This window comes from Lagopus leucura, unplaced genomic scaffold, assembly GCF_019238085.1.
Source record: "Lagopus leucura isolate 7727_CA_CO unplaced genomic scaffold, USGS_WTPT01 Super-Scaffold_100012, whole genome shotgun sequence".
NCBI lineage: Eukaryota > Metazoa > Chordata > Aves > Galliformes > Phasianidae > Lagopus > Lagopus leucura.
The window spans coordinates 19448989-19475462 of NW_024962267.1; the positions used below are offsets into that span (position 1 = coordinate 19448989).

At 49.9% G+C, this 26474-nt stretch overlaps 2 protein-coding genes across 8 annotated transcripts in view; one reads left to right on the forward strand and one right to left on the reverse strand.

Annotated features, from left to right (window-relative positions):
* The first annotated feature begins 2633 nt into the window (after positions 1–2633).
* GBX2 (gastrulation brain homeobox 2) lies at positions 2634–4108 on the forward strand. The gene is given in 3 exon segments (XM_042874987.1): positions 2634–2802; positions 2804–3129; positions 3582–4108. Coding segments are annotated over 3 exon segments (1017 nt in total). The 5' UTR covers positions 2634–2638.
* Positions 4109–11250: 7142 nt separating this feature from the next.
* Positions 11251–26474, reverse strand: part of AGAP1 (ArfGAP with GTPase domain, ankyrin repeat and PH domain 1) — a 287855-nt gene continuing 272631 nt past the window's right edge. For all 7 annotated transcript variants that reach the window (XM_042874292.1, XM_042874293.1, XM_042874289.1 and 4 more), the window contains 2 exons: positions 19015–19270; positions 11251–18663 (listed from right to left, as the gene is read on the reverse strand). In XM_042874292.1, the coding sequence (XP_042730226.1) occupies positions 18460–18663; positions 19015–19270 (460 nt within the window). In that variant the 3' untranslated portion in view covers positions 11251–18459. The remainder of the gene's footprint in view (positions 18664–19014; positions 19271–26474) is intronic.

Consider the following 26474-nt stretch of genomic DNA (forward strand, 5'->3'; position numbering starts at 1 on the left):
CCAAAGTGCCGGATGCAGAGCGGCGAGGAGGAGCCCCCAACCCCCCCATCATGAGGGCTCTGCAGGGGCTGCCCCGACTCATCCCCCGTTCGGAGCAGTCGGTGCCGCTCCCGGTACCGCTGCCCGCAGCCCCACAGCCGCATCTCTACCCGATCGGTGCCCTTGGGGCGGCTCAGCCCCGACCAACGCAGCGGAGGGGTGTGTGTGTGTGTGTGTGTGTGTGTGTGTGTGTGTGTTGAACATATCCCCGGTGTGCCGGATCTGATGGGAATCATCTCGCCGGGTTCTCCCCGAAGCCGAGTTTTGCTTTTGATAAAGTCATCGGTTGGGCTGTCAGGAGCAGAACGAAGCCGAGCCCCGTACGCGCATCACCAGGCACCCTCCATACCATGCATACCACACACCATATACCCCCATGCCGTGTACCCGTGTACCTCGCATCTTATACCCATATCTGTACATCATGTATATTCGCTTTTTTTTTTTTTTTTTTTTTTTGCTTTTTTTTTTTTCTCTCTCTTTTTTTTCTCCAAAACCCGAGTTATTTCTGCTTGGTTGTTCGTTTTTTGGGAGATGATCGGCCAAAAACACCTTCTACCGCTTTAGCGCACACGGTCTCTCCCCTCCAGCAACCAGCCCCAATTCTCCCTCTTTAAAACACGACTCCAAAGCTCCATCCCTAGAAAGGATTTCGGGGCGAACTCAGAGCCCCCGTGACAGCTCAGCGATGCGGGGACAACCGAAGAGCGGGGATTTTTTGGCTCCCACCCCCCGGTGCCGTCCCGCCGGGGTTCCCCGCCCTCCGCTCCCGGCCGCAGTGCTGCTCTGCACCCCCGGCACCCGGCGGTGTTTCCTAACGGAGCGCGATCGGCCGCCGCAGAGCCGAACAAAGCCCATCTCCGGCGGTAGAAAAAGTCACTTTTGTCCGGAGGGGGGGGTGGTGGTGGTGGTGGAATTTTTTTTTGTAGGGAGCCGACGACAAACGAGGGCAGCGGGCGCGGGGCGGCGGGACGCAGCGGCACAGCGATACGGGGACGGAGGGTAAAAAGGATGAGGATATTCAGTTCTGAGCGCTCAGCGGACGGCCGAAACCCGCTCCTCCGATGGCATTCGGGTGGAAGGAGCGGGGCACCGTGGGAGGAAGGGGATTTTGCCCTCGTCCCCCCGCGCTGGAGCCCTGCAGCCCCACGGAAACGGCAGTGGGGGGAGGACAGTGCCAAAAGGACGGCAACGGAGCGCCCGAGGCGGGGATGAAGAGAGCGAATGAGTTTTCCCGGCCCATGGAAGACGGAGCTGGGCCCCAAAGCCCCCATAGAAGACCTCGAAGCCCCCAAAGGAGCGCGCATTGGAGGGGGAAAGGGGGGAGGGCCTGCACCCCAACAGCGATAAACTCCATAGCAAGGTCACTGGGGCCGAACTCCCACCGACCCCATAAATGGGGCTTGGGCTCAAAACCCATTCAGGGGCTGGTTGGAAGAGCACGGCCCCACACCGGTGGGGGGAGGCTGCCAGGACTCCCAGCTCCGGGAAGGCAGCTGTGGGGTACGGCTCATCCCCGGCACACACCGAGCGTGGACCCCCAAAACAAGAGGGAGGGCGGCCGAAGGCTGCGACCCCCCCAGGTCGGGGACGCTCCGTCCCCGTGCCCTTATTTTTTCTCTCTTTCTTTTTTTTTTTCCTTTTAAATTTTATTTCCCGAACCGCTCCATCCTTGCTGGGAACACCCCGTAATTGCCTTGCTTTGCCTCTTCTCCTCTCTCGTTATCGTTATTTACGGCCTTTTGGAGTTGCGCAAAGTTCCCTTCACGTTCAATTTCCAAGTTTGGGGCTTTTTCCTCTCCCCCCCCAGCCCCCCTTTCCCTTCTTTTTGTGTTCGCGTCCCTCCTTTTGTCCCCGCGCTCCGAGAGGCTGCGATGAAGGCGGCGGCCGCGGGGCCGTAATTCCGCCGCGGCGATGAATGGAGCTCCGCATAATGGAGGGGGGGAAACGACGACAACGGACAGCTTCGGAGCCGGGGGGGGGGGGGGTGGTGAAAAAACTGAGAAAAGTGAAAAAAATAATAATAATAATAAAAAGGAGAAAAGCGGGAAGAAAGGAAAAATAAATATGAGAAATCGGAAGAAATAGAAACAAACAATTCAAACGAACAATTCAGATAAAAAAAAAATAATAATAACATGAAATAACAGCGTTAAGAAAATAAGAATGAATGGAAAAGGAGGGGGGGTCCGGTGCCGGGGGCCGACCCGCCGCGCTCAATGGGAACGCCCCGTCCGGAGGCGGAGAGGAGGGGCCGTGGGAATAGAGGGCGTGGCCTCCGCGTTAGGCCCCGCCTCTCAGAGCCGCCTGCCCAATGGGCGGCGCTCTCGACGGGCACGTGGGGCGGGCCGTGTTCCCAGCCGGGCAAAATGTGAATGGGCGCGGGGGAGCGGGCGGGCAGAGGCAGCGCGGCGCGGGGCGGCGGGGGGCGGCCGGCCCCGATGTGCGGGCGGCGGCGGCCCCGCTCCGCCCCGGCTCGGCCCCACGCGTGGGCGCTGCGCGGCGCTGAGCTGCGGGAGCCGGAGCCCGAGCAAGAGGAGGAGGAAGAGGAGGAGGAGGAGGAAGAAGGTGGTCGCCGCTGCTCCTCCGCCGGCCCGGCATGAGCGCGGCTTTCCAGCCCTCGCTGATGATGATGCAGCGCCCGCTGGGAAGCAGCACGGCCTTCAGCATCGATTCGCTCATCGGCAGCCCCCCGCCGCCCGCCCCCGGCCACTTCGTCTACACCGGCTACCCCATGTTCATGCCGTACCGGCCCGTCGTGCTGCCCCCCCCCGCCGCCCGCCCTGCCGCAGGCCGCCCTGCAGCCTCCGCTGCCCCCCGCGCCGCCCCCGCCGCTGCCCGCATTGCCCGGAGCCTTCTGCCCTGGGCTGGCGCAGGGCATGGCTCTCACCTCCACGCTGATGGCCGCGCTGCCCGGCTCCTTCCCCGCCTCCCCGCCGCGCCCCGAGGCCGCCAGGAAGTTCGCCCCCCCGGGGAACTTCGACAAGGCCGAGGGATTGCCCCCCCCGGACGGCGGCGGCGGAGACGACGGCAAAACCGGGGGGGGACTGCTGCCCTTCCCCGCTGCCGACGCCGTGCACGCATCGCTGGGTGAGTGCGGGCCGAGGGGGGGGGGACGGGGACGTGTGGGGATGGACCCCTGGGCTGGGGGGGGGGGACCGGACTGCAGGGGCTCGGATGCGAGGGCGACGAGACTTCTTAATTTTCTCACTTCTCCCGGCCCGGAGACGGGAGGTTCGGAGCCCCTCGCTTTGAGTGAGCCGTTGGAATTCGGCGCTCTGAGGCCGGGGGTCGGTGGCTCTCTATTAATAAATTGGAGCATCTGAATCGGGTGTCCGGGCCCCGTGGTTCGCTGCCCGCGTTTCGATTCAGGCTTCGTAATCGTCGGGTGCCTGGAACGGGGCTTCGGAGCCCCTCGGTTCAGTACAGCCGTTGGAATTCGGGTTCCTGGGGCCGGGGGGTTCTCAGCCCTCGGTGACATCTAAACTCCGGACACGGGGCTTTGGGTCCTGGCCCTAACGGGGCTCTGTGCTCGGTTGCAGCCGGGGCCCTCCGCGGCGGCCCCAAAGACGATCCCAAAGCGGAGGAGGAGGCGAAGGGCCGCGAGGAGAACTTCTCCATGGACAGCGACCTCGACTACAGCTCCGACGAGAACGGCCCCGCGCCGGCGGCCCCGCGGGAGGAGGACTGTGGTACCGCGTTGGAGGAAAACCCCCCCAGCGCCGCCAACGCCGCCGCCAACGCCGCGGCCACGGGGAAGAACCGACGGCGACGGACGGCGTTCACCAGCGAGCAGCTGTTGGAGCTGGAGAAGGAGTTCCACTGCAAGAAGTACCTCTCGCTGACGGAGCGCTCGCAGATCGCTCACGCCTTGAAGCTGAGCGAGGTGCAGGTGAAGATCTGGTTCCAGAACCGGCGAGCCAAATGGAAGCGGGTGAAAGCGGGCAACGCCAGCTCCAAGGCGGGGGAGCCCTCTCGGAACCCCAAAATCGTGGTACCCATCCCGGTGCACGTCAGCCGCTTCGCCATCAGGAGTCAGCACCAGCAGCTGGAGCAGGCGCGGCCCTGAGCGCCGCTGGGGGGGCAAAAAGTTGACAAACGGGGTTTTCGCCGGACCCGCAATGAAAAGCGAAACGAACGACGGAAGCCAACCCTCCCCTCCCACATCCCCCCCCCCACACATTTCCCCCCCCCCCAAAAAAAAAATAACAGCCAACAAAGCAAAACAACCCAAACAAACACCTCCTTGCCTCCCCCCTTAAAATAAATCTAGAAGCGACGCGACCCCACCGGCGACCCACGAGTGATACGGCGGCAGCGAGCGGCAGAACTGAAGGCGGAACGCCGTACGGAGCGGGGACCGGGACCGCACCGCCCCGGGGTAACGGCGCTGGGGGAGCCGTCGGTGCGGGGCCGCCCCTCGCAAAGCCGTTTTGAGAGGGGAAAAAGAGAGAGAGAGAGAGAGAGGGGAGGGGGGGGGGGGGGGGGAGAGAACGGACGGACAGACGGACGGACAGACGGACACCAAGGAAAGCACGAATTCAAGCGTTGTGGTTTAATTTATTTCGATGTAGCCCGTTTCCTTCTAAGTTATGAAATTTAAGGAGCCAGCTCCCGTCTTGTGAATAAAAGCCGAGAAAGAAACAAAAAAGGGACACGCGCACACACACACGCACAAAATACCCGCACACCTCCCCTCGTGCCTCCCCCAACCTCACCCTTCGCCCCGGCTCGGGCGCAGCGTGCGGCGGTTGTTGGGTTTTTCGGCTTTTCGCCTTTTCTTTTCGGGTCCTCCCGGAGCGCCGGACGGAGACGCCTCCCCCTCCACCTCCCTGCGGGGTTCGTTGCGACCTCGGAGGTGGGGGGGGAATCGGGTGGGGGATGCGCTTTTATCCCTATTTCGCCTTTTTTGGGGGGATGGAAAAGAGAGAGAATTTGCTGGGAAAAAAAAAAAAAAAGTGAGAAAAAGGGAAAAAAATGAGGAAAAATTAATAAAGCAGCTCGGTGAGGAGGGAGCACGGGAGAGAAAAGGGGTTCTGCGGCGGCATCGCGCACTTCATTTTATTTTGTTGCGTTATGTTTTGTTTTGTTTTCCTATTTTTTCCCTTTTTTAACGGGACGGCCGCAGCACTTCGCTTCTTTCCCTTCATTTTGGGATCGTTCCCGTGTGGGGTTGGGACACGCGTGAGATCCCCTCGTGGGTCCCCTCCGCTCTTCCTTTCAATTCATTCCGTACGGTCGTTGTTACCGAGAATGGACGGAAGGGAATCGCGGCCCCCCCCCGGGGGTGTGGGGGCACTTTGGGCAGCGGTGAGGGGGTTGGGGAGGGGGGGGGGGGGGGGGGGCCCCTTCGCAGGGGAGGGGGGGGGGGGGCGGAGGGGCAGCCCCGGGCCGGGCCGGGGGAGGTAGGAGATAAACAACGCGGAGCTGATGGCTGTCATCATCGCCATCATCGCGGTTTCATTTGGCTGCCTAATGAGTCAGAGCGCGGGCAGAGAGAAAAATTGTCAATCGCCCGGGCTCTAATGAATTTTTTTGCAAATTGTAATCAAGCCAGGCCGTCTCAGCTCGCTGATTAATGAGACCCAGGAGGCCCGGCCAGCACCTCGGCTTTTTATTCCATCCCGTCCTCCCCGCACTAAATTAACAGCAACTTGTCTGAGCTTCAAATTAACTCCCAATGATTAATTCTGATGGGGGGGTCTGAAGAATAGCTCGTCCTAATAGGCGCTGGCCTCTGATGCTGTTTGAAATTAATACACTTCCCCTTTGGCTGCCGGCTTTAATCCAAGGTTGGGCTTTGACATCACTCTATTTGTTGTTCCAATAAATTCCTCTCGCATCTGCAGATCAAATAATTGTGCCGTGCGGGGAGCGCTGCCCCACGGCCCCGATACAGAGGGAAGGAGAGCTGCTGCCCCGAGAGCAGGGCTGTAGGACCCCCCCTATACGTGCCATATTATAGATTTTATATCGTATTTATGCTGCATCCATCAGCAGGAGGATGCCCTCTCTGCTGTTCTCCCTTAACGAAGCCGTCACTGCTTTTTGCTGCTATCCCCTCCTCTCCTTCCCCAAACCAGGAAGGGGTCCTCAACTCTTTTGGGTGCCCGGCTGCCTCCCCTCTTGTGTTTCTTTGCATGGACCTAATTGGTGTTGCTGTTTCAGTTGGGGCTCTGCGCCTTCTGCCTGCCGCCTCGGTGTGCAGGATGGGGGGGGGAGGGGGGGAGGGGAGGGGGGGGGGGGGCTATCCAGCCTGCAGGAGCCCCCGGGTGCCCACATGGGGCTGCAGAAGCTGCTGAGGGCATCAGAGCTGAGCAACCCCCCCTCCATCCCCAGGAGGTACGCAATGTGCCCTATGGGGGATCCCCCTGTGGGGTCAGCTGCCATGAATGGGGCTCAGTCCTATCCTCACCCACACCCCTTTCGGGCCGGCTAGCAGCAGTGGATGCAAAGCACTCCGTCTCCCTCGTAAAGCAGCCGGCACCCCAACGTGCCAAAGCAACACCGTATGCAGGAAGACAACCTGTATGAATTATAAATTGCCTCGCAAAGCCCGATTGCTGCTCCAAAACACTCAGAACTGTTTGTGTACAGGATGCAGTAGCGCAGAGATGGGGAAATCCCACCGGGCCCAGGACAAATTCCCTCCTAGAGGTTGGGGTCCTGCAGCCGAGCCCCCATGTCCCCTCCTGCCCCCCGGCCGCCCCTCGCTTGCTCTTTTCTCCCTCCTGCTACGCCCGGCCCATAGAGAGCCTTAATCTATTTATTTCGAGCCACTTCATCCTCTCTCCAGCTTTTGTCCCGGCCTCAGCCTCCGGCTTTGTGGCAGGGCCGCTGAGGTTCTCAAAGCCCCTTCCCCTATAGTTTGAGGTCTCCTTGCCTGCCTGAATTACAATGGATAAAACAGGATTACACTGACCCGATCCCATCGCGCCCTCCCTCCGGGTCTGCAAAGCCGCTCGCAGAACTTTCCTCCGGCTCTGAGCAGCCCCGTTCGGGCTCAGGAGCTGCACCAAGGGGCTGCGTTCCTAAAGGACGGAGGGATGGAGAGTTTGTGATGCTCCCATCCCATCAATTAACAGAGCGATAGGAGAACTCGGGGCTTGGGCTCTTCCGAGCGATGCTGCGGCTGTGGTCTGATGCCATCTATCAGGATGTTACCACCCCGAATAAGGGCTGGTTTTGAGGCACCCGGCTATATTCTTTATTTTTCCCACCGATGAATGAGCTCTGAAGCCCACAACTGCTCTTTCTCCCCCTCCCCAATTATTTTCATATTTCAACATTTCCAAAGCGGCAATAAGTTCCTGCGAAAGAAGGGTAATAGGAAGGCTCTCTAAGAGAAATTGTTAATTTGGGATTTATAAAGGACTTTCCTTAATGAATAATAGTTGAGATCGATCTGTCTTCCTGCCTCATTCTGCAAAGTAACATTTGTAAAGCGAGCTGATCCCAATTACTCCCTCTAATAACTGTCTCCATTCGGTGAGCGGTCTCCGAGGGACGGTGCAGAAAAGCCCCTCTCCCATAGTGCTGCCTTATTTGAGGTCTTCCAGGCCCTCATGCCCCGTGTTCCCCTTCTCCCTGCGTAGCTCAGCTCTCACACCCAGTGGGAGGGATGCTCAGTCCTGGGGCTGCACACCCCTGTGGGGCTACAGGGAGGGATGCTGCAGCCGAGAGTGGGTTTGGCCACGCTCAGAGCCTTCTCCGGCTGCTTTGCCATTTCTTCCCTTTCATCTCACCCCACACTTTCGCAAAATAAATACCCCCCCTTTGTAATGCCTTCGAGTGGCCAGAGGGAGCTGAGAAGGGGATGCTCCGGGTGCTGGAGATGGGGAAAATCCCATCATATTTGTTCACCTGGCATGAACCTCGGCACGGCAGCCAATAAATAAATTGGAACCATCTCCAGACCTGATTAGCTTGCTAATTAAGCTCAGTTACAGGGAAATCGGCAGTCCATCAGCCTGCCTGTTACCAGGTGGATGTGCGGAGCAATAGGCGAGGTACAGAGGAAGGGCTGCACCAAAATCTGCTCTCACAGCACCCAGAGGAGCTCACTCAGATGGGGCAGCTGACAGCCTCTGTGTCCCCATGGGGATGCAGCTACCCGTGCTCGTGCAAAGGAAGGCTCAGGTTGGATATTAGGAAGAATTTCTTCTCAGAAAGAGCCGTGATGCAGTGGCACAGCTGCCCAGGGAGTGGTGATGGGATCACCATCCATGGGGGTGTTCAGGAACCACGGGGACGTGGCACTGAGGGATGTGGGCAGTGGGCCTGCTCCTCCGATCCCTTTGGCTCTCCTCATCCTCTCTTTGGCCAACACAAGGAGCCTCCCTGGCTTAAAAACAAACAGATCCGGAAATGGAGGAGCGCAGATTGGTCAGGGCAGTATGCAAATAAATACGTGCTAATTGCTGGCAGCAGCGTTGCATGTCAAGTGCAGTTATTGCGGCCACATTTATTGGCCAATTAAGGGCTTTACTGGACATTAGGCGAGATAAATTACTGCCTGGTGGGTTTTCCAGTCCTATTGCTGATACAAAGTGGTTTGTGGTTTTCCTATGGCACGTCTGGAGGTTTCCCCAGCAGTAATTGCATTTCCCTCGGACGCCATGCAATCCCTTGCTGGTAAATCGTGCAAGCTGTGCACTGCAAAGCCACCTTCTGGGGGAAATTCTTCACTCAGAGGGTTGTGAGGCCCCAGCACTGCTGCCCAGAGAGCTGTGGGTTACCCTGGAGGTGCCCAAGGCCATGGATAGGGCCCCGGGCAGCCTGAGCTAGTGGGGGGCAACATCTGGAGGAAAGTACCTCATGGTGAGGATCTCTGATTGATTTGAGGCTCCTCTACCTGATTTTATGCAACTACAGGGGCTGCTCTGGAAGTAATGCCTCCCGTTTTATGGTGTCAGCCCACAGCGTCAGAGGTGGATGCTGGTCATACAGCAGTAGAGGCTGAACCTTCCCACTGCATCCCACGATGTTTTGTTGCCGTGTGATTGATAGCAGCAGAGGCTGACAGAATGGCACCTGACATGGAAATGCACGGGAAGCGAAGGTGTGTCACTGAATTCCTCCATGCAGAAACAAATGGCACCTGCTGACCACCACTGCTTGATGGAGGCCAAACAGTGGATGTTGATGCGGTGAGGCGGTGGGTGGTGCGTGGCCAAAAATGAGTAAGAAACAGCACAACAGACAAGGGGATGGTTTTAAATGAGAGCTAACAGCATGCAGTACCTCCGATGTAGGAGTCTTTGGGCTCCGGAACAGGTTTCTTGAGTGACTGCTCCCAGGATCCATCAAAGCAAAGCCTTTGTAGGCATGGGTGGAAACACACAGCAAGGCCTTATGGCAGTCTGGTCCCCACAGTAATTACTGCTTTGTTCTTTGAAAAAAAAAGAGAAAAAAAAAAAAAAGAAAAAAGAAAAAAAAAAGGGGGGGTCCCCCTGCTCCTATTAATGGAGGCAATAGTTTACCTTCAAAATCTCTTTCCGACCTCTGTTGCTTTCTAGTAGAATATTTCCTTTTCTTCTCAGGCATCTGTGAATGCCACCAGCTGAGAATGTTCCAGGGGTGCGTGGGGGTGGGTTTGGGGTAGGTGAGAAATGAAATGAAAGAGCTGTAATGCTGCTCAGCATGGCCGCGGCGGCCGCCCCCCCCCCTCCAGTGCCTGCATCTCCTGCGGGCAGCCGGGTCCCAGGAGGTGGTTAGCAGGAACAGGCAGCCATGCCCATCACCAAATGAAACACTGCACCCCTTACAAGGGGAGGACTGGTGATGGCTGAGAGAAGTGGCTCCACAGCTTTGCACACTGAGGAATCCAAAATACCAAGTCCCTTCGTTTGAAAGGTAGAATGCAAAAAGCACCCGCCTCCTGCTTGGGTGATGGTTTGACACATGATGGGGTTAAACATGGTGGAAAACTTTGCAAGAACAAAGCGGGACAGTTGCTGCGTGACAGAACAGTGATGTAGACCCAAAATACACAGAAAAGGAAAAAAAAAAACCAAACCACAAGCTGTCCTGCTGTTTTTCATCCCACCACTGCTGGTGCGGCCTCCTAGGAGCACTGAGAATTAAAAAGCAGGAAAGAGGAAACCTCACCAAACCCCAATCAGACCCCCCGTGTTGGTCATTGGATTAGGAAAAGGTCATAGAATCATAAAACCATTCACCTTGCCCAACCCCAACCATGCCTACATCCCTCACTGTTATCAAACACCTCCAGGAACGGTGATTCCACCACTCCATGGGCAGCTGTGCCACTGCAGCACTGCTCCTCCTGAGATATCCCCTAATAGCCAACCTGCAATGTTCCCCATCTGCTCCTCTCCACGGTTTATTCCATAGCTGCCACATCCCCCTCTTTACATCTCATCTAGAAGGAATTTCCCCGCTCCTCCAACCTCATTCCTGAACATCCCCAACTTCTTCACGGCATCCTCACGGATCTTCAGCTCCTCCATTTTTCTTCATCCCCACTGCATGTGAAACCAGCTCTTTTATCCCATTAATGGGCTGAAGAAGAAAAGACTGGATGTTACTCGCTATTCCCTCCGTCCCAGAGCAGCCCTGGTCACAGCCTTCTTGCACAAGGGCTGTTATAGAGCACCCTTCGGGCCTGCTGAGATTCCCTGCATCTCCTCTCATGGTGCACGAGCAGAGATCTTTGCAAATGTAAATAAAAGTCAACCGGTTGCCCTTGGCGCTCACGGAATCGTAATGGAGAGCCATGATTTTCCTTCAAAGAAGTGATTAGACCATACCATACCATGACCTTAAAGATGCTTTATTATTCTTATTTTAAATGATCATTTCAACCAATTTAGCAGATACAGATGTAACCGTTACTGGCCTAATTCCTTGGATCTCCTCCAGAGACTCTTAAAGCCGAGGTGCAACGTTTACTGCTCTCCCCTCCTCGGGGAGAAGGGCTGTTTTTAATGAAAGCCCACGTATTTTTGCTGGGAGATCTGTCACTTAGTTCATAAGCGCTTTCAGAACTCTTAGATATACACCATTACAGTCCGGTGACTTATTGCTTTTTAATTTATCAATTTGCACCATTCCCAGCTCTTCTGACATCCCAGGTCTCGGATCATACTTCATCTTTATTGCTGGCGAGGAGTGACAGTATCTCATCATTAATACTGGTGGAGCAGGGCTGGGGCAGGTGTCCCTCAATAACACTGCAAAGAACAGAGCTGTGACGAACAAGTTTTCTTGTCTTTATTAGAAAGAGACCATACAGTATAGCAGTCTCCCTCTGTGGTACTTTACAACTTGTTTGTTTTTAATTGCTTTTTTTGTTGTTGTTTAATTCGGAATACTGTACAGCTGACACAAAAAACCTCAATGCAAAGAGAGAGGAAAGGGAAACATAATACAAACCGGCATACGTAATCAAAACAAAATCATATGAAACAACAAGCAAAGTGAAATGTTTATCAATCGTTTTAATTACAGTACAAACAATATAAATAAAGCATCGAGTCATTGTAAAACAAACTTGCTGAATGAGGTAATATAAAAACAACAACAAAAGACGTATTTTTTAATAATTTCCACACTGTCTCGTCATCATTTATACATTACTATTTACAGAAACAGAAAAAAAAAAACCAACCCAACCCAAACAAACCTTGCTCTAAAGCCTGCCATGTGCTAGGTATCTCTGCCTCTACCCCAAACGCAGTTCTCAGGTGACCCCTACTCACCTGGGTGCCCTTCCTCCCTGTCCTAACCAGAAACACAAGCATCACAAAGCAAAAAGGACGCAATGACACTGGGCTGAGCACCCCTAAACACTGAGTCCGGCCTTTGCATCAGTCGTGGGTGTAAGGGGAGAAATGGGGCACACGTCCTGGTGGTGATGGCTGACACCCAACTGTGACCTTTGTGCATCTGAGCCCAGTTCTGCCTCTCCCACTCAGCCCTGGATTTGGTAGCGCCCGTAAGGATGTGCTGAACCCCGGCCCAAGCTGCCCACCACTATCAGCTTAACTGAAAGCAAGAGTAGAGATGCTGTGAGCACACAGGCTTCCCTGCGCTGTCGGTACACATGAGGGCTTAGCACATGTCAGCTGATGGTTATGGCTCCCTCAAAGCACCATGGCCACAGACAGCTGGGTAAGGATGAGGAAGTGCCCTGCTCCTCACCAACCACGTCTCCTTCCCCTGTAATGCTGTGGATGCAGGAAGGACCCAAAACACCACTGGATCTGCTGCAGGAGGGCAGTCACTGAGCCCATGCTTAAATTCAGCCGCAAATTTGAGCAAACCTATAAAAAAGATAGGGCCTCTGGGAAGTAAGTCTTATGTCCTTACCCCCATCCACGTCTCCTCCCCATGCCCACAGGCTGCTGGGCTGCAGTTCCCATCCCAGGCAAAGCGGCCAGTTCAGTCCCACTTTCAGAATTCGAGTTGTTGCCATCTGAATGAGCTCAATTTTTGCTCTGAGCCAGGTATCTTTGTAAACCCCGAGCTTTCCAGAGCCAGCTCCTGCATCTCCCTGCCCCGTGTGGCACCGTGCAGCCCTCCTGCACTCCTGGAAATGGCTGGCCTGAGCCAAATTGGGAAACGTGCCCATTTATAAACACCAAACTGAAAACCTGGCTCCAGCTTCAGGCTGTGACTGATGTGTAAATGTGTGTGTGGACACTTAGAGGATGGCTGATAGAGGTACGTTGAGCACATATGTGTATACATACACACACACACAAATGCAAAGCACTTTTAGTTAATCTGGTTAGCGACATCCATGCAATACACTGCTTTACCTTAGGACTTCACTGCACTTGATGACCAACTCAGCTCCATCACTGAGCTTCTAGATGTGGGAACTACCTGACAAACTGCACCCAGAGCCTTCCTCAGTACTGCCCGGGCTTGGGGCTTGCCTTCAGCACAGCATCACTCCCTCCATCTGGCAATCAGAGACCACGGAAGCGCTTCCAGCTTCCTACGAGGCACCGGGGCTGCTCTGAGATTCCCACTCAGTTGCCCTCACACTATTTAGCTAACAACAGGCAGAGGGAGGTGGGAAGGACAGAAGGATGAGTTCTCAGAAGCAAAACACACTGATCAGTTCTGCAGAACGTGGCACACACAAAAGAGCGGATGGTGCATTCAACTGCCAGCAAGCAACACGGTCATCCCAAAGGCATGCCATTAGACCTTGATAAGCCCCCCACCCCCCTTCACGCTTTGTACATAACACACAGGTAAACATTACTAGCTCCAAAGCATCGCAAAATAGGCAACTCTTAGGACTGGAAGCAAATACACGCCCCGAAGTTCATGGCCAAGAGAAAGCTGAAGCACTGCACGTCAGCAGGACCGACCGCTACTGCCTGAATACGCTGCAGGGATTGAGAGAGGTGAAAAGCATGAAGATGGAAAGATTTTTCCTCCGTCTGCCCCCAAGAAACGTCCCCCAAGCACTCAGGGAACAAGAGCAAACTGCGGGAGTTTATTGAGCCTGAAATGAAACACACGGGCCAAGATCACCAAAAGCATGAGTAGTGGTTTGGGGCTGAGGGTGGCACTGAAAAAAGCCATCTCGTTTTCAGAGATCATGCAACCCTTCCCTCAGAATGAGACCTACTGACAGCTCTGAGAATCTCAGCCAAAACTCTCCTACCCCCTGTTTAAAATGCAGGACATATTCAGCCAACTCAAAGGAACCGCTATGAGATGAAATCACCAAATATTCACTTTAAAAACTGGCCCATGATTAAAAAAAAGCAAACAAAAACTAGAACAGATTTACCTACCTACAGCTTTGGATTGTTTGCTCTATTCCGTACTTGTTCAAACAGGAGATGTCCTTCTAATAAAACCATTTAAACCACTGTCGGTTTTGGTAACTTAGAAGTCAAAATTCTTTGCAGAACCTTTTAATCTGTGGCATTGGGTTTGCAATGCAGCAAACACAAGAATAGCCAAAAACGTCCTACAAGAAATCTTACCCACGAATGGGCTGAAATGGAAGATGTTCAACAGAGGATCTGAGACTAATGGACAGAGATCTCCTGTGTGCTAACAGCTGTAGGAAGGGTAAAACAAAGAGTCCTGATGATGAAATGCAAACGGGCAAGTCCTCACGCATCCAGACCAAGTGCCCCACGTTTGGTCCCCAGCACTCTCCTTCTTCCCCTTGGGTCCGTCCAAGTACAACCAACACCCGTTCCCTGTTAAGGTGCAAACACGGCTCCCCGAGACATTTGTGAAGGGCCCTAAGGAACCCTCTGTGAAATCTGTGCTTGTCTCCACTATTACTACTTTACACTAGAAACTACAAATTACTTCATTTTTCCCGATCTCCATACAAATATAAAAGATGAAGCTATCTGAAAACCGTATCATCTAATTATACTACATTACAGTGCTGGAGATCATTGCTAAGAATGTATCTGCACTCACACCTCTATTCCCTTCTTTACATTACACAGCTTCTTCTTGCCAGGGGAAATCTCCAAGTGCAGCTAAAGCTCCGTGCACTAACACACATAATTTAAGGAAATGGGGATAGACAGCAGAGTAAACAGTATTCATGTTTACACGGTTATTATACACTACACCCAAGTAGAAATGCTTACAAACCCTCTCCTCCTTTCAACTAGCTCTTTTGGTCTCCTCAGCTTGGGGTATACCAAGATTCTCCAGAAACAGCTTTCCTTCTGCTCCCTTTTAGCAATGAAACCAGAAATCTGGCAATGGGAACCCTTGGCCAAATCTCTGAACTGGCAAGACTACATTTTCCCAAGAAAATAGTGAGGAATAAGTAAAACCCTCCTGAACTCCTGGCAGGTGAAGGTTCAGTTGCCAGATTCAACGCATTTGGCTCACCTCTGCTCTTCAACAGCAATTAGCCTGATGCAAATAGAAGAAAAGTGCTGACGTTAACAGCAAACACTTCCATCTAGTGTTTTAGTCACGGTGGATAAAGTGCAGAGGAAGTGGGATTTAAAAGGATCTGGGATCACAAAGAGGGTTCAACGGTGAGAAACACGGCCACAGTCTCCATTCCCTCAGATAACGCTAATGGATTTAGTCAGTGCATTTCTGCTGGGATTTCTTACTGACTGGATTTCAATTCGTTTTCAACTTGCTCCTCACGTGCTCAAAGGGGCGTAAGCAGTCCGACAAGTGGGTTCCATAAAAGCAACAAGAGGGGGGCTGAAGGCAAAACGAAGACCTGAAAATGGACAGGCTAGAAGACAGAACAACTCCTGCAGGTTCTCAAAGCCTGCCTGTCTCTGCACCTGGATGGCTTCAAGAACACCCTCTGCAAAGCACAAACGCATCCGCCTGGAAAGAGCACGGAGTCCCAAAACCTCACGGCACGAAGCCAAGGACAGCAGGGCTCAGCTGATGGAGTTTTTCCCTGGGGAAGCCAAGCATGGCCCATGAAAGCACTGCTTTGACATCATCACTGCCAATGCTGATACGTCCAAGGAAAAGCTATGTTTAAGTTAAAAGCAACTGTGTCACGGATTAGTTAAAGTATGAGGTTATTAGTTGGCTAGGCTTGATACATCATTTTTCCTATAATACAGCGGAAGTTCCTTTCCTAAAAAAATCCTGTTTTCCAAGGTTCACCTGCAGAATTCTTCTAATGAAAGGAGCGTACAATTCTTCTACCCAAAGCCTGCACGACAGCCTGGCTGCTGTCCTTGTTTCTCACATCTCACACTCAGAAAGGTGGCCTAAAGAGAACACTTCACCTATGTACAGAAAATATTTTCAATCAGGAAAAAAAATAAGCTCTGAAATGGAAGAAGCATTGAGAACTTAACCGTGGCAAAATTTGCCTACAACGTATTTGAAACATTGGACTTGATTTTCCAAGAGAAACACGCTGGCTGTTCCCAGGGGAACAGCAGGCAGCCTGCATCTCTGGGAACATGTGCTGCACTTTCCCAGTTCACACCATGCCCCCTGGAACGGATGGAAAGCTTGTGAGCACCAAGACACGGGGGCTTGCAGCATCCCACTCAGCTGAACCTTCAACGGGCCGTCCTGTCACCGAGGGACCACCCATCACTATCAGAGCTGCATGAGAACGATTGGAGAAATAGCAATTATCCCTCAAAAGTTAAAAAAAAATAAAAAACAAAAAAATCCTAGCGTGCACAGAATCAGATGTAGCATTAATCTGATGCAGCCAGTCTAAGCTGGATGGAGAAAGACCCCCTCTATGGTCAGAGATCAGTACAGTATCAAAGTACGGAACGACAACAGCACAGAACAGGGAAAGCCAGTCAGTATTCTCAAGCTTTATGATTTGATACCCAACCTGTAATTTTCTCTCTCTTCCTTAAGATACTCAGAATAATTTTTCTCCTTCTCATTTTGCATTGACCTATATTTTGTTTAGCAATTGCTATCGTCCTCCCATTCGTATGTCAAACGAAATACAGAGCCCCAAGGAAAAACAACACTGAAGGCTTGGGAAATACATAAGGAGCAGGTAGATTTCCAAATTACTATGCTGTGTGCACCTCACTGACTTCACATAATTGCTCCTTTGCCATCTAATTCAGTTGAGTTTTCAACTTTCTCCGTGATACACCCTTCCCCCATCTCCACATTGCCATATGCCACTTAAAAACTACTTTTCGGTCTGCCAAAAAATCGTACAGCCTGCTTCCCTGTGCCAGAAACCTGGTTTTGAAGCAAATGGCACAAGCCAGGATCTGTCTGGTAATACAAACAATAATAATAATAATAAAACAATAAAAATCAAGTCAAGTAGTAAAACCTGGAACTCAAACGAACTGCCCAGGCTCCTTTCAACAAGCCCTTTTTCTCCCAGAAAGCAGCCAGGTTCAGAGGTAGGGCAGCCATGCCCTGCCCGCCTCGGTGAAGGCTATCAATCCTGAAACTAACCCAATCTGATCTGCACGCATCCAGACTATGGCTTTTCGTCTTGGCTTGTGAAAGCGTCGTGACTTCTGAAGTAAAATATATTTACAGTGCTGAGAAACAGCCTCTTTTCCTTTCTAAACGGTCTCATATATATATATACATACTTTTTTCATGCCAAGCGTGCCATAATCTCACTCTGATATGTTCCTCAAAGGCTTGCAATGGAAACAGAGTTCACTGCTGGGGATATTGTCAACATACAGTGATCCGGAATCCACAGATCCTAACTAGTTGCACATTATTTAGTTCACATCCATTACAGTTTATAAATTAACAGAGGTGTCATTTTCTGTACAAAAAAAAAAATCAATGCATATTTATGATTTTTTTATTCAAATAGATTTTACATACATATAATCTAAAGACACAATACAAAATCTGTATAAGTTAGGCAATGCATCACAGGAGTGACCAAAAACTCAACACGTTTACCTTGGCAAAATGACAGAACGTATTTCTGCTGGCTGGAAAAATATTAGCCTTTAATGCATTTATTAATTTTACTAAACGTACTTGAAATGCTTTTCCTTAGCAGTATTCATTATTCCTTTTTGTGTTTCATAGTTACTCTTATTTATTTTTTCCATTTTGTTTTTACACCAAGGAGACTGCAGTCAAATAACACTCAGCAACTCATTTCCTCTCTTTGGACTGAAAAATTAAACAGATACTAAATTATGACAGTGAATTTAGAAAGGAGGGCTCCAAGGGCTCGAAAGAACATGTCTGAGATAATATGATGCTTCTAAGAATATTGCAATCACATCCAAGCAATCACCGAAGCGTGCCATGTAACTACCTCCTCAGCTAATATGCTTTTTTCTCCGTGATGACTAATCATGTTCTATTAAACAGCGGTAATGCTGGAAGAACTCAACTATACAAGTGTAATGAAGCCAGTATTCTCCCTGGACAGATTAGCTACAACTGATTTGACACATACCATCATAGGAGCTTCAAACCTGACAAACTCTGTGCTTGCTTCTGATTTATGCCGTCAAGCTCTTCAGAGAAGAGAATGAAATCCAGCCGTTCCGTTTGGTAGAGGTGAAATGTACTGATGTGCTTAACTGTCAGTTATGGAAAGTTACCATTTCTTCTTTCTTCTCCTCTCGCTCCCGCTCTCACCTCCCTCCACCCCTGCCTTCTGCACTTGTAGAGCCTGTGCCCAGGGACGACTGTCCCCATGGTCCCGTGCCACGCGCCGTGTCCTACAGAACCCACGTGCTCTCGCACGCTTCTGCTGTCCTGTTTCCATCGTTCGAGAGCTGTCACTGAAACAACTGCTTTCTCTGCAGCCCCTTTCGCTCCTTCTCATCCCCTCGTGCTATCCAGATGTGCTGGTTCTGGATGGGACAGGGATGCACCGAAGGGTAAAGGGAAAAGGGAAGTTATTGGACTCACAGAGCAGAGCCGTGATGGGAATGGAGGAATATGAGGCCGCGGATGTAATTCAGGTCAGCGAATACACGAGTGAACTCCTCAGATGATGGTGGGCATCCTTCCACTGCTGTTGTTCCGGTTGTTGTTCTTCCTGGACAGATTCGGAGTGGCCATGAGGACGAAGCGCTCGTCGGGGCAGCCGTACTGGAGGAGAACGTCAATGCACTCCTGGCTCGAAGCCTGCCTGGCGTAGGCCAACGCGGTGTTCCCATGGGCATCGCGTGCCATCACGTCAACGCCGTACTGGAGAAAGAAGAGACGCCACCTGAAGCTCTGATGCAGACAGAGAGTTACAGCAGAGGGAGAGAGCTCAGGCCAGGAAGGCTGGAACTGAGCTGAGGTTGGTGAAAGGGAGGGGAGAGAGAGGGATGTGAGCAGAACATTGGTGACTTACACACAGAAAGGTTTCTACGGGGAGGGTCTTATAGCTGGAACAAAATTTGTCACCGAGGCATTTCAAATGGCATTTCCAATAGGTGCTAAGGAAATCTCTCCTTCCTCATTCTGTTGTTAACTATCTACCAATGGCAACAGACAAAAGGGGGGGGGGGTAAGTTACCATCCTTACAGAGCGCGCGATGAGCAAGCACTCACCCAGATCAGGAGCTGCACCAACACCACGTTTCCCTTCCTGCAGGCCAGGTGCAGGGCCGTGCGCCCATCGCCGTCTCCGCAGGTCTCATTCACCTCCTCCCGCGTGCCGTGGGCGAGGAGCAGGATGACCGTGCGCAGATCTTCCTCGGCTGTAGCCCTCAGGAGGTGTTGGCCAAGAGAAAGTTCCAGGCACTGCAGCGGGGCAAGGAAGAGCTTCTGCTCGTATTTTGCACGTATCCAGCGCTCTTTTTCCTCCCTAGAGAAGCCAAAGAGAATACGTCACTCCGGCCTGGCTTTGGTGCCTACCAGCATGCTAGCAAATAGCCATCAACAAAAAGAAAGCAAGAAAATAAATCAGGCAGATGGTGTCCACGTTGGAGTTAAGGTGTGCAGCAGAACACAGTACAGAAAATGTACAAAATGTCCGTGTTTGAAACCTGAAGTGACCAGCACGGCACTGACAACTCCCAGCCACCCCTCCTGCACCTGGGCTTGCATTTCACACAGCAGAACAACCCCTGCAAGGCACAGCCTTGCTTGCAGAGGTGCTCCCTCTATCAAAAACTGAGTCATGTTTCCAATGCAAAAGACATATGGAGGATCCTTCTGTTTGTTTTTCCAAAATGCAAACTATCAGAACAGCACTTTGAAGCCGCCATTTCCTCCTGAAACGTCAAATAACTATCAAAAGCTTTCTGGATGCTATTATGTTACAGGATAAGGAGGACTACAAACAACCGTCTCCACTCCCCGTTTCAAAAATTAACATACAATTATATGATCTAAGAGATCTAGCCCTAGACAAAGCCCCATTTGAAGGTACCTGTCCAGCCTCTGAAAACCATATACATCATCTAGCAAGGCAACTTGTTACTGGTGACATATTTTTTCCTCCAGAGCACAAAAGGAAAAGCTCTGTTTACGCCTTTCAGCACTGTTTACACTACTCCCAGTAATCTAGTGTCAGGTTAGCCCTAATCTGTTTTTAAATACTTATGTAAACAGATCCTTCCAACAGCAAATCTGGATTAGTTTTGCATCATTTCCTGGTACATGCGGAGCGACCTTACTGTGACCTCTCTGGATGCTCTCATGCAGAGCTTCCCAAAGCATGCTCTTCTCTGCACCAATGACAATCCACCCTACAGACAGGTACAGGTTTTTTCAGAGAAAAAGTGCAAACAGATAATTAACACAAAAAGCACTGCGCTTAAATTAAACCTTTGAATGACTCCTGCAAGCTAAAAGGCACACACACAAAAGAAAACATTTAGGGGACCGCAAATTAACCTTTGATGGCAGGATCTGATAAACAGGATCAGTTCAGATACTCAAGATGGAGAGGAGAAAGAAAATGACTTCTGTTACCACTGTGATCCTTAACTCCTCTGTTAGCTGTGCTGTTTTAAGGTAAAAATACAGCGGCAGCGCTTCGAGGAGGTTGAAGTGACACACTTACAGTTACTCACAATAAAATGTGCACTCCTGCAGCATCACAGCACCTCTAGGACCAGTACCCAGACAGTGTTTAATAAAGCTCTTGTCAGTTTTTTAAGTACGTATTGAGGTTTTGAGAGTGTAACCAATACACCCACTCCACATTTAAACACGCCAGACTGAAAAATGAAGTGACTGAGTCAGCCCTGTTTCACACCAGTGGCACACGTCTGGGCTGAGGGGATTTATTTCTCATATGCCCACAGACCCAAAAGGCAGAATATACTTCATTTTCTGCCTGCATCACAACTACCACAATCTTTTTAGTGCTGTTGAGTCTGCAAACAAATCCCCCCCCCCATCTTCACAGACCACCTCTGAGCAACTTTAGCCTCCAGCTGCCATATGACCATGGCTGGAAGAGAAGACCCTTCCGTTTAAACTCAAGCTGTGTGACACCAGTCTCCCACCTCTAATCACTATCCATCACAAACTATTCATCATAAAGTACTCTGTGGAAACAGAGACTTCAGGTGGAGCTTTTAGAGTTTTAGGCTGTTTTACAAATTTGTTGCAGCACACCTGCCCTGTGCTTCATGGGAGCAGTGCAAAGGCAAGCCAGACCAAGTGGTGGGGAGAGCATCCTCCAGATTCCAGTGCTGTGATGGGAACACAGTGAACGTTGCCAACAAAAACAGAGATGTTTTAAAAGTCTCAGACATTTGGGGGCAGCATGTCACTGACATTGTCTATGGAATGAGATTTAGATTCTATTCAACTGTTCAAACTGGGTACAAGGAAAGATAAGTTGTTGGGATTTTCTCACAGATAATTACATTAAATGACAGGAGGAGGTAGCTGGAGGTAGGAGGAGGAGCATGCTTGCCCATACCTTGTGGGCTGATACAACAGAAATTTAGAAGGACCAGCTCTGAAACATATTCTAGAAAGCCAACACCCACAGACCTCCCCTCTCCATTTCTGGCACAAATCATTTCATTTCAAATGACTAGGGGACTTCCTTGGACAACAGCTTCAGCTCCGCCGCATGCATCCATCTTAGAACCTGACAACACAACATAAATGCACTCTGATGCCACAATCTCACTCCTGGGGTCCACAGCCCGCCTGGGTTGAGGTTTCATATCCCCATAGGAAGGCCAGTCCAAGAGCAGAGTTGTCAGCAGTAGATCACTTGGCCTCATTCCAGTCCCCTGGAGGACCACCGTTCACATCCCCTGTTAGCTAATGAGCTAAAAAATGAATTATTGGAGCGGTCAGCAATAAGAAGGAAGAGGAGGCACAGTGTTTCGCTTCAGCCAGCACTGACATACCTTTAAATAAATCAACTGAATAAGAGTACAAGGAAATGAGAGGAAGAGCAACTAATCAGCAGATACTGAACCAATCTCCAAAAATAAAGGGAATGTATGATTAAACACCTGCTAGTAAATATTTCTCTCATTTTCCTCCTTTTCTTGTAATTCTGGTAACTTTCACTCTAAACAAGACCCTCAAAAATACAGTCTCTGTTCTAGCTGTCTTCACGTGACATCCATAGGCCAGAACAAAACTACTCCGCTTACTTACTGAGCTACTAAAATTCAGCAGAATCCCTTTTTCAAGATCAGATTAAAGTCAGTGTATTGGAGAAGCACCATCATCAGGTGCTCGGATGGCACCTATGACACCTAATGCTAGAGAATGTGTGAGCTGCCAGTTTTTTAATGCAAATGCACAGGTGAATTAGAGGAACTCCAGAGTAACAGACGACAAATTTATAGACAGAAGAATGAAAGCCAGATTGGGCTTCGTTTGAGCTTTCTCTCTCTGAAGCTGTCCATTCAAACTCAGACTTCTGAGAAAAGCTTACAAACTTTCTGGCTATACAAGGGCCAAATACAACAGGGTAAGACTGCAAAACATCCTGCAGGAAAGGAATACAATTCACTAAGCCCTGGCCTAAAACCATCACTGAGCTCTGCCAAGTCTCCATCACTGGTACGAATAATGAAAGCCCTGATAGAGCAGTGATACTGTACATAGGTAAGAGTTATTAGAAACAGATGAAAATTTCACTTCTCAGTTTATTTTCATCTCATTAGGTGCTTGCTTCTCAAGATAATGTCCAATTATTTAAATTACTCTGCCAGCCACATCACATCATTATTATCTTGAAACATAAATACTGGGCACTGTGAGGGGGAGGGTTAACTAGGTAGCATGAGAGAATATAAAAGGCAGATTTGCTCAGAGCACAGTTTCCTTTCAGACTACTCTTCGCTCTTTGCTTGTGAGCTTGCACCAGAGATGCTCATTTAGGAGCTTGGCCCTGTGCAGCTCAGTCCAGAGCGGTACCTGGCTCACCCATCTTGATGAGAAGTGTTAAATATTTTCTTCTCTCTTACTAAAAAGAACTATTCTGCAACAGAGGTGGCCTCTAAATGCTCTCTCTACTGCCATTCACCCAAACGTCTGTGTCGTGTGGGTGCCATGCTCGTGTGCTGCCATTTCTGGATGCTTACTGAAGTGCAACATTTAACGCGGCAATAACCTGGCCGGCTCAGCAGGAGAACTGCCAGATTTTCTCTGCTGTTGGACAGCTGACAAAGTTAATGTGTCTGTTCCAACAAAATGAAGTAAATCTAACTCCCATAGCTCCCAAACTCTGGGAGCGTCCCAGAGTATGTCATTAGCTTTGTGGTCCAGCATGCAAGAAGCATACATCACCTAATGACCGGTGCAGCCCTGCTGTTAGGGCTGGGTGGCTGGTTGTGGCAGGGCTTGCCATTTAAGGAAAACCCTTTGCAATGATCCCACAGATGTCTGATAAACAGCATCACTTTGGTAAGAGTTGGCGATGCAGCGTTGTGATGGGTAAAAGGGAAGCGAAACATTTGTGGGGGAAAGAACTGAAAAGTTTGGGAAGGTTCATGATGCTTTTAATTGCAACTTGCAAAGGGAAGAGGGGAGATGAAGAGAAAGCAGGAAGAAAGGGCTAGCAGCAAGGAATTTCCAAAGTGTCTTCCTGTCCCAAGCAAAGCAGGAACTGGGAGGAGAGGCATGGAAGAGGAGTTGGGAACAATATGCTGAGAAAACACAGGGGCTTCCTCTCTCTGCAGGAGAAGACCCCACTCTATTGCAAAGGGAGTGCTTAGCAGTTGACTGCTTCCTAGCATGCATGCCTTCTCTCCCAGGCTGCGTTGCTAAGGGGGAAGGCGCACGGGCCCACGAGGGATATGTAGGGCCCTGGCAAACAAGAGGGCTCCAGACAGCAAACAAAGACCGATGGCTATTTATTCCTTAATTACGGAAAGCTTTCAAGAAGCAGGCCACTGTAAATCCCGCGTACCGAGAGAAGGAGGCAAAGAACCAAGATTTATGTGCACCGGGGCAAAGAGGAAATAAATATCTCCCTGGCTCCTGATCAATATTATGAGTGTTTTGCCAACCTACAGGGTGTTTTATGAGCTGTAAGGACAGAAAGGGATCATTAATAATTAAATAAAGTCAACCTATTAAGCTTATTACTTCTTTACAAGTTAAACAACCCCAACGGATGTGAGTGGCCCTATGGCACAGCCGCAGCACAGCCACCATGAGTGCCTGGCAGCACAGCTGCCCTACAGCTCCAGCCTGGGGTCCTCAGGTCTGGCAAGGCAGGCAGCTCGGCTGGGAAACGGTTTGCTCTCATCTTTGTCACTAAAGTTATCCGCCGAGGATGAACAATTGAATGCCACAAAAGCATTCTGAGCTCAAGTTTCTTCTAACTTTGGGCCTGCTCAAGTGAACTCCAAAACAGATGCTGTTTTTGCACATCTCGGTCAGCTTTTCAGTGATGCCACAGAGCAAGCAGCATTTCCCCTTCAGGTGTTAAGACACTGCAGGATTTACTACTGTAAAACATTAATGACCAGACTAAGTTTACTGACTTCAGGCTTTCTATTATCCTGCAACTGTAGGCTCTGACTCTAAATATCACAAATTATGGCAAACTTTTGTTCTCATTGCACGGCATTCAATATAATAATTTTTAAGGTACATTTGATAAAAGGTATCAACTCTGAGATTACTCCATGTTAAGCTAAGGAAAAGCTATGTGACACACAGCTGTGGGGAACACTGCAGATGCTAAGAAAAGGTTTGCAGAGAATGCAGATAGTGCGGGACCAACTGTAAGATCTGCAAGCCAATCAAAAAAGCACTGCAAACAGCAGACGAGGATGGGTTCCTGTTAAGATGTGCAAGGAGAGACCTTATGAGCATCCCAAATAAAAGAGCAACGAATGAGCACCACCTTTCACCAGCTGTTTACTGACCACTGGGAAAGTGTTGCATTCACAGCCTCGTTACTTCTACCTATACACTGATGAAGAGGCACGTGAACATCCTTGCAAAAGTTAAATCAAAATCTCTCACTGTGCTGACTGCCAAACAGAAGGTGAGCTTTCACTGTGTGCTTCTAGACTTTGCATGAATCACACACAGCCCACTCCCCTTTCTTCAGTGGTCAATGTCAACATGTAGGGAAAAAAATATTACCTACAATGATTACCTAACAAAGCCAACAGCTGTTTTAGAACAGCTAAATGAAAATATTAAAACAAGAGTACATTTGCTTGTTTACTTGACACCAATATCTACAGATATGCAGAGAATAGCAAACATACATCTAACGTATTTCATTATTCATGTGTAACCATATTCATCTCGATGTCTTCAGTGTACAACCACGTTGCACAGTGCCAGTACCTACATGCAGACTGCAAATTTCAATTTGCAATCTGATACACAATCACTCGGGTTAAAAGATTCCATTAATTTGCAGTTTGTTAACACTAATTTTCTCCTGTGTTACGGATATACGAACGCAATATTATTGTAAATAGAGCTCAAGAAATCGTAACAGACTGTTTTTCTCCCCTCTTTCAGGGAATACTGTGAAAACTGCATGTGAAATAAATTTTCACACAAAACATGGCAGTAGTTCAGAATAGATAACTCAACTACAATGGATGATTAGGGAGAAAATGAAGGCAGACTGTTATCTTGGTTATATATGTAGCTGTTTTCACCTAAAGCCAGGCTCCTGCTTTTATGTTCGCATCGAGAGGAAGCTCCTGTACAGCATTAAAAAAAAAAAATAAGAGAAAGTGACATACAAATATTTCAATGCATAAATTTCAATAATCTGTGCCAGCTGAGAGACAGAGCGAGGTAGCCAAGTAAGGTTCCCACAGACCCAGAGTAATGTGGCATATAACAGGGACGTACATCAGCGATATGCTTTACAGCAGCTCCTCCCGTGATGCGACTATCACAGTGCATTAAGGATACCATAACAGTCGCTGATGTGATCTGCTTTGGAACGTATCACATCATAAACAGATGAAAGAAGAGAAATGGAGCCTTTCCTCTGCTCATAATGCTGTAAAGTGGATAAGTATCATAACTAGGAGTGCACCAATGCTTTATAAATAATGAGATGGGAAGGAACCTCTGAGGTCTACCCAAAGGCCTGATGAACTTGCTGTGTAGACATTAAAGACATCTTAAATGCCAACTTGCTTAGTATATCAAGGTGGCTTCAATGACCTGAAATGTAAAAGCACATTCTGGGCTGCAGAATGTGAACGCAATCTTTACCTGAGGGTCAGGAACTGAGAGAGGATAGTCTAAATACAGTACTTCTCAGAGACATTCAAAAATTTTCTTGACAGTTTTGATCCTTTGTTGCCAGTAACTCCCAAGCAACATTATAGTTTGATTTACAAAACAAAAACCCTTTGAGGGGGTTTTAGTATTATCTTAATTCAGCAGAAGCAGTAAGAAGACACTTTTTGGAGAATTTGGGAAAAAACCCCCACAAAACACTACACCAAATTTATATAAGACATAAAAGAGAAAATACAAGTAATAAACACTGTACTTGAACATAGACTGCGAAGAAAAACACATTGGGAACAGCAAGCAAATAAAAACAAGCGCTCTTTCAGTGCAAGTCAGCGATGGAAGGGTGGCAT